Below are 8,242 nucleotides of genomic sequence, written 5' to 3'. Positions count from 1 at the left end.
GGTTTGGAGCCACTAAAGGAGAGGGTAGACATGATGCTATTGAGGCTCCTTCAAAGATTTGAACTTAGATCAACTTTGAGCTCGGATTAGCATGCATGTCATAACTCATTGCATTATTCAAGGGGGCACAGGGCTCAACTTGGCTTGGGAAGATATATGGATTAGCAACATTGTAAAGTTGAAAATTAAATGTTGTGAGGTAATTAATGAGCTTGTGGAAGTATGACAATCAAAGATCAAGGAGATAGAGTGAGTAGGCACCACGATGACCAAAGCTTAGGAGTCTTTGGAAGTTAATACCCTCAGCTAGATTGACTATAGGGATTTGGAGAGTGTTGAGCAACAAATACCCTACCAAGGAAAGGTTGCACAGGGTGATGGGGATCTCCCTTCTTTGCCTCGTGTGTCAAAGGGAAGTGGAATTGGTCTCTCATTGAAAAAAGTATGAAAAGGAGTTGTTGATTGGATTGAAGGTGTAGGGTTTCATGCAAGGTTTAATGCCAAGAGCATTCTTTATGGGTCAAACATTGCCTTGAATGAAGGCTCACTGAAGATTTACAACATAGTAAGGGCTATGGTGATTAGGATCTTGTGGAAGCATAGGAATGTAGTAGTTTTAGGGAGGTCCTCAAGCTTTACTCCTTGGTCCTTTGAATCTTGTAAATAGGAAATTTTGATTGCTTGTAAACGTTTGGGGGAGAAAAACTCTCTTTAGAACAGTATTTAAAGCCTTAGAGAAAAATATCACTGAAGATTTGCACATAGTAAGGGCTATGGTGATATGGATCTTATGGAAACATAGAAATATAGTTGTTTTTTGGAGTTCCTCAAGTTTTACTCCTTTGTCCTTTGAAGCTTGTAAATAGGAAATTTTGATTGCTTGTAGAGTTTTGGGAAAAAAAGACTCTCTCTTTAGAGGAGTCCTTATAGAAAAATAGCTAAATTTAGCTATGACACACTATCTAATTGGCACCTAAGTGGCAAGTGGACATATCTCATATTTCAATACAATAGCTGCATCTTACTACTATATTATTTCCGTTGTAGGTTCAGAAAGCCCCGAACCTCCAGAGGCTTCCCGAACCTACCCCCTTTTCCAACCTCCCTTTTTCAATCAAAATCCCTTCCCTTCCCCCTCTTTCTCACGTGTAATCTCTCATTTTCTCTTCCCCCTCTTTAATTAAATTCCTCCCCCCTCCTCCCTCTCTCTCTCATTTATAGGGCCTAGGTTTTCTCCCTCTCTCTCATTTATAGGGCCTAGGTTTTCTCTCTCTCTCTCTCATTAAAAATTTTAATTTAAACTTATCTTTTAATTAAATATTTTAATATTTTAATTTAATTTTTTCGAACATAATTTTCACACACTTCGAGAGAGAGATAGAAGCTTAGATTAAAATTTTTAATTTAGACTTATCTTTTAAATATTTAAAAAATTAATTAAAAATTTTTGGAATATAGTTTTCAACGAGAGAGAGAGAGAGAGAGAGAGAGAGAGAGAGAGAGAGAGAGAGAGAAGAAGAAGAAGAAGAAGAAGAAGAAGAAGAAGAAGAAGAAGAAGATGGGGAGAGGGGGAGGGAAGAAAGAGGAAAGAGAATAGTTTTTTCTAAATTAAACATTTTTCTTCTCCCTCTCCCTCCTCTCTCTCTCATGTGTAGGGCCTAGGTTCTCTCTCTCTCTCTCTCTTAGATTAAACTTTTTAATTAAATATTTTTTAAAAAAATTAATATAAAGTTTTTTGGACATAGTTTTTCACACAATTTGAGAATAAGAAGAAGAAGAAGAAGAAGAAGAAGAAGGAGAAGGATAAAAAGAAGAAGAAAGAGAAAAAGACGAAGAGAGGGGGAACATAGAGAGAGAAAATTAAGAGAGAGAGAGAGAAAAAAAAGGAAAAGAGAGGAGAGAGGAGGAGAATAAAAGGGGGAGAGAGATAGAGAGAAGAAATGAGAGAGAGAAAAGAAGAAGAAGAAGAAAGAATTTGAACACAGAGATAAAGTTATAGAATAAAATTTAAAAGAAAGAGAAAAGAGAAAAATTTAAAGAGAGAAGAAGAAAAAAGAAGGAAAAAAGAGGAGAGAGAAGAAAAAGAGAGGAGAGGGGAGAGAGAAGAAAAGTAGAGAGAGAGAGAGAGAGAGAGAGAGAGAGAGAGAGAGAAGAAGAAGAAGAAGGAGGAGGAGGAGGAGGAGGAGGAGGAAAAGAGGAAGAAAAATGGGAAAAAAGAGAAAAGAGAAAAGAAATGTTTAAATTTAAATATTTTGGAGAGAGAGAGAAAGAGAAGATAAAATTTAAAAGAGAGAGGAAGAGAATAAAAAAAGAAAAATTAGGAGAAAGGGAGGATAAAAAAAGGGGACGGAGAGAGAGAAGAAGAAGAAGAAGAAAGAGAAAAAGAGAAAGAGAGATGGAGAAAAAGAGAAAAGAGAATTTTTTTTTTTACATTTAAATATTTTTTGTGAGAGAAGAAGGGAGAGAGAAGAAGGAGAGAGGGGGGAAGAGAGAGAGAAAAGATAAAATTTGAGAGAGAGAGAGAGAGAGAGAGAGAGAGAGAGAGAGAGAGAGAGAGAGGAAGAGAAGAAAAAAATGAAAATTAGGAGAAAGGGGAGGAGAAGAAAAGGGGACTGAGAGAGAGAGAGAGAGAGAGGAGAAGAAGAGAGAGAATATAAACATAAAGAGAGAGAATTATATATAGGCAAAATATAAAATTTACATACTTTAAGAGAGACTTGAGGGGAAAGAAAGAAGAAGAAGAAGTAGAGAGAGAGAGAGAGAGAGAGAGAGAGAGAGAGAGAGAGAGGGAACATCTAGAGAGAATTATATCTTATCTTACTACTATATTATTTTTATTGTAGGTTCGAAAAGCCCTGAACCTTTAGAGGCTTCCCAAACCTACCCCCTTTTTCAAACCTCTATTTTTCAATCAAAACCCCTTCCCCTCCCTTCTTTCTCGTGTGTAATCTCACCGTTTCTCTTCCCCCTCCCTTTTTTCATTAAAGATTCCCCTCCCCCCTTTTTCAAATTAAAACCCCCTCCTCTCTCTCACTTATAATCTCTCTTTTTCTTTTTCCCCTTCGATTTTTTTATTAAATTCTTCCCTCCTCCTCCCCCTCTCACTCTCTCTCTCTCTCTCTCTCTCTCAGCTTAAACTTTTTAAGTTAAATATTTTTAAAGTTGTTTTTAAATTTAAAGTTTTTCGAACATAGTTTTTCACACACTTTGAGAGAGAGAGAGAGAGAGAGAGAGAGAGAGGAAGAAGAAGAAGAAGAATAATAATAATAATATGGAGAGAGGAGGAGAGGAAAGAGAAAATAGAATAGTCTTTTTTTAATTAAACATTTTTCTTCTCGCCCTCCCCCCTCTCTCTCATGTGTAGGGCCTAGGTTTTCTCTCTCTCTCTCTCTCTCTGCTAGATTAAAATTTTTAGTTTAAATATTGTTAAGTTTTTTTTACTTTAAAGTTTTTTTGACATAGTTTTTCACACAATTTGAGAGGGAGATAGAAGAAGAAGGAGAAGGATAAAAAAAAAAGAAGAAAAAAAAAGAGAAAAAAAACGGAGAGAGAGGGAAGAGAGAGAGAGAGAGAATTATAGAGAGAGGAAATATAAGAGGAAAATAACAAAGGAAAATAGAGGAGAGGGGGGGGAGAGAGATAGAGAGAAGAAAAGGAGAGAGAGAAAAGAAGAAGAAGATAGAGAATTTGAACATAGAGATAAAATTATAGAGAGGAAAAATAAAATTTAAAAGAAAGAAAGAAAATTAAAGAGAGAAGAAAAAAGAGGAGAGAGAAAGAAAAGAGAGGAGAGAGAGAAAAGAAGAAGAAAGAAAGAGAAAAAGAGGAAGAGAGATGGGAGAAAAGAGAAAAGAGAAAAGTCTTTTTTAAATTTAAATATTTTGAGAGAGAGAGAGAGAGAGGAGAGAGGGGGAAGAGAGAGAGAGAGACAGAGAGAGAATATAAAATTTAAAAGAGAGAGAGGGAGAGAAGAAAAAATGGAAAATTAAGAGAAAGGGGAGGAGAAAAAGGGGGCGAAGAGAGAGAGAGAGAGAGAGAGAAGAGAAATGTAGAGAGAAGAAAAAGAGAGAATAATTTTTTTAAAAAGAAAATAAAAAGATAAAAAAATGAAAAAGAGAGAGAGAGGGGGGAGAATAAAAAGAGAGAGAGAGAGAGGGGGGGGAGAATAAAAAGAGAGAAAGAGAGAACCACAAGAGAAGAAAAAAAACTAAAATAGAAGACAGAGAGAGAGAGAGAGAGAGAACATTAGACAAAGGGAATTTGTGGGGGAAGAGAGAGAGTGAGAAAATAAAAAATTAAAAACAAATAGGAAAAAAAAGAGAAATATGAAAAATGAATTGTTGATTGAAGACGACTTCACTTGCCGCTGTAGAACACCTAGTGTTTCTTAGTTATTCTAAAACAACATGGGAGTCAAAGCGGCAGTTAACTTGGTTTACCTCACAACTAAGTTTAAGCTGCCATATAAGGACCACTCTCTCATTAACCTTCTTTACTTTTGCCAAGGGCCTATAGGTCCCGGCAGCTTTGATAGAAGATGAATATCGAGTGCAGCGACTGAGGTCCCGAGACCAGCAGAGCTATGGTGCTTGTTGGACAGTGGTGCCATATTGCTGCCAGGCTTCAGAGCACCATCGGGGGTTTTACAGACTGTGCTGCTGCACAACAATGGAGTTCTGATTCGTGATTGCGATTTGTGACTTGGGATTTCGGAATGATGTTCGCCCATATACGAGCGTCCTGCAGCTGTATTCGGGCAGCTGTACGTCTTCGTTCTCCCGTGGAAGGGGTGTCAAGAAGCCCGCTTCTTGCCACAGCCATGGATCGCAGCACCTCCTCAGTCTCGAGCAGTCTTCTCAGACCTAAGATCGAGGGATCATCATCATCATCAGCGTCATCTTTTGCTTGTTGTTGTACGACCATGGCCAGCGGCAGTGGCACTACGCGTGTGGTGGATCACATCGTCATGTTCAAGGCCAAGGAGGGCGCCACCCGCGGGCAATTGGAAGCCATGGTGACCGGCCTGCGCAGCCTCAGGTCCATCGACACCGTCATCGAGCTCAGCGCCGGGCCATCCCTGCGGATGTTCCCGTACACGCATACGCTTCATTGCCGCTACAGGTCCAAGGAAGACCTTGCTGCCTATGCCAGCCATCCATTCCACTTGGAGGTTGTCAGCAAGTTCGTCCGGCCCGTCGTAGATGCAACGCTTGCTGTAGATTGGGAGGCGGATGTCGAAGAGCCCACCATCAGGAGCAGCTATGGTGCTGTGAGGGTAGTGCTGTTCACCCCCAGAGATGACATGCCCCAGGATAAGCTCTCCAACATGGTGGACCTGCTTGGAAATTACAAGAAAAGGTTCTCCTTCATCTCACAAGTTAGCATCGGGAAGAACTTCTCCCCTGCTAGAGCACAGGGTCTTCAATGGGGCTTCCTCGCGCTTTTTCCGACTGTGCAGGATCTGGAAAATTTGATTGAAGACAAGGAGCATCATAATCTGCAGTCGTCGAGAGTGCAGCCCAACCTGCACGATTTCGTTATCATGGATTACAGCACTACATTGACCATAGGTGCCTCAATTGAACGGTAATTTTGTCTCTCACATTTTGCCTCAGAAGTGTCAAGGCATAAACCTGTTCCAACCTGATGGAAGCAAATGCCTCCAAAGATTTGAAGCCAATTTAAGTAGAGAAGTTATTGACACTACTTTACAGGTGTATCAACAAGTATAACACATCATTTAGCTTATAAGTGCTCCGCTCTTTCGTTTTTGGAGTGATTGGTTTTGTGAAAATTGATAACTGTCTATTGATATCAATGGGGGTACATTCAAGTCGGCCAAAACAGGAAGGTTGCCAATCAAATAGAAACTTTGATTGTGGATTGATTGCTTGAAGGCTGCCCACGTTATGATACATCGTTATAATGCATCAAGCATAGATATGATTGTGACGATCATGATGGTAATGAAGAAGATGGCCTCCCCGAAGATCGATCTGTGAAGCTACTTAAAGACATTGTTTCTGGTAGAGGTATCAAAGTCTATCATTCAAGCTGAAAGTCCTTCAAAGCCTTCCCACGTTAGGCTGCGGGATTATTTTATGTCTCTATGTGAAGTCCATCATTCATGTTGAAGTCCTTCCGAATCGAACTCTCGCTACATTAGGCTGTGTGCAGTGTATCTTTTGTCTGCAAATGATGATGCAGTTAGCCCAAATGATTCAGATTCTGAATTGACCCTTCAGAGAAGCTTTTGCATCCTTGGATCCACTCATCTGTAATCATTGCGACGATTGTAACTTGTGCTTGGTTTTGGAAGCCCATGTCCTTGTCTCGTCGTGAAATTCCCAGTGTGCTTTGAATGATTGTAGAAACTTGCGGTGGGTTTGTTAAGTCTACTGGCGTCTTTCACATTACAGACACGATGCTACAACTTGTATTTAAGATACTCTTCGGGAGCTCTGTACGTGACTGGGGCTATAAATAGTTGGCGTGCCTGATTGTACAGCTCTGGCGATGAAGACTGAGGAGCTGGCAGGCTTGAAGCTCTTACAAGGCATTGCCACTGTGCTTGCAACATGTGTTTACAATCTCTGAAGCCTCTGAAACCACGAGAAACAAGAAGGGGAGATACTAATAGATTCCAGATAACTTGCTAGAGAGGGTGGAATTGGTCTTGCCGGAAGCATTTTAGTGCCTGAAATTCTACAGAAATAGGATGGGTGCCGACCTTCTTAGGAGTCGCACGTTCTGATACTGGATACATGCCACAAATTACTTCATGCAATACAGGATTCAGCAGGTGGTTTCTTGAACATGTTTTCCACTTCTTTGATCTTCGTGTGGCACCAGAAGGGGCAAAGACACAATTAAGAGTTACCCGAAGAATATTGATTGGAAGTCGTTGTACTCATTCTTGGGCACATATATTAAATCCACTCTTCTTGGCTAGTGCACTTAATACCGTGCTTAAACGTTGCCATGACCTTATGCTAAGATACAATTTATATCATGATTAGTATGGTGAAGGAGCTGTTGAGATATCGAGCTCCACTCGTGATATGCCAGGGTGACCGTTGTGCATTTACGTCACCGACTTGTCAGTTGCAGATGCGGTTGGTACACCATCCATGAATAATAGCTAGACGACAGCTATCCTTATCTACTCTAGTTCATGGCTCAGTTAGTATGTTACCTTAGTTAGTTGAGTTTGGTTTGAGACCCATATATAGGGTTCTTCTATTTCTATGTACTTAACTTCTTTTTGGCTTACACAACTAAGAAGAGGAAAACTGTTTTTCAACCTCCACCTTTGTGTGTATTTCCCCATTGTGCAAGCAAGAAAGCTACAAGTGAGACTCTTTCCTTCTCTCCCACAATCTTGACATGGTATCAGAGCCTTGTTCGTGGTAAGGAGCTCAAGAAAGCAAGCCAAGCTCGCGGTGTTCTGGTAAGAGGAGCAGTGTTGCTTTCATTTTTTGTTTTGGGAGCAGATCTCTACAGGTAACATAGCCGGAAATTGCAAGAGTGCATTGTCTCAAGTTGAGACGCCCTTCGCGGTGAAGCAAGAAGTCAGTATATGCTGCGGGATGAGGATTTTAGCCCTCAGTGACCCTGTTTTTTTGATTTGAGGCCATTTCGGGGCTTGTTTTGGAGGCGGAAGTTTTCGGCACGCACTCAGGAAAAGGTCCAGTTTTATGCTGTGCGACCACTGTTCTACAGGTCGGTGAAAATGTACTGTAGAAATTATATTGTATGCCTGTGTGCAGAGACATTGGGAGTTACAGAATCATCCTTGGTTCCTGTTTATGCAAAATTGTCACTAGGAAGTGACTGTGTGGTCAAATACCACTTTCGTCAGTTTTGCAGATTTGCCCTTGTGAGGATGAAGCTGTGTTTTTTTGCAGTGACAGAATTTTTTACAGTGTTCTGTAATGGCGTCTGATTCTCTTTCACAGATTGTCACTGAAAAGCTTGACAAGAACAACTTCAAAGCATGGAAGTTTAAAATGACGAATTTCCTTATGAGAAAATGATATTGAAAATTTGTTGCAGAAAATGAAGAAGAACCAGTTCTTCTTGATGTTCCCAATCAACAGTAAATGAAGACATTTAAAGCATGGTATGAGAGAGCCAGGAAAGTTATGTATTGGCTGTCTATCAGTATTTCAGACTCTATGATTGTGCATATTTAGGATGTAAGTACGCCAAAGGAGGCATGGGATACTTTGTCAAAAATGTA

At 40.1% G+C, this 8,242-nt stretch overlaps 1 protein-coding gene across 1 annotated transcript; it reads left to right on the top strand.

Moving 5' to 3' along the window:
* Positions 1-4,501: 4,501 nt before the first annotated feature.
* On the top strand, positions 4,502-6,395 carry LOC148020365 (stress-response A/B barrel domain-containing protein UP3-like). The gene has a single exon (XM_087700668.1). It carries the CDS (start codon positions 4,715-4,717, stop codon positions 5,588-5,590), a length of 876 nt encoding a protein of 291 aa, XP_087556794.1. The 5' UTR covers positions 4,502-4,714; the 3' UTR covers positions 5,591-6,395.
* Positions 6,396-8,242: the final 1,847 nt, after the last annotated feature.

This window comes from Lygodium microphyllum, chromosome 19 (genome assembly GCF_053477565.2).
Source record: "Lygodium microphyllum isolate KBCC chromosome 19, Lygodium_microphyllum_v1.1.10, whole genome shotgun sequence".
Taxonomy (NCBI): domain Eukaryota; kingdom Viridiplantae; phylum Streptophyta; class Polypodiopsida; order Schizaeales; family Lygodiaceae; genus Lygodium; species Lygodium microphyllum.
The sequence above is the reverse complement of the archived record's forward strand: the minus strand, read 5'-3'. Positions and strand labels throughout refer to the sequence as shown.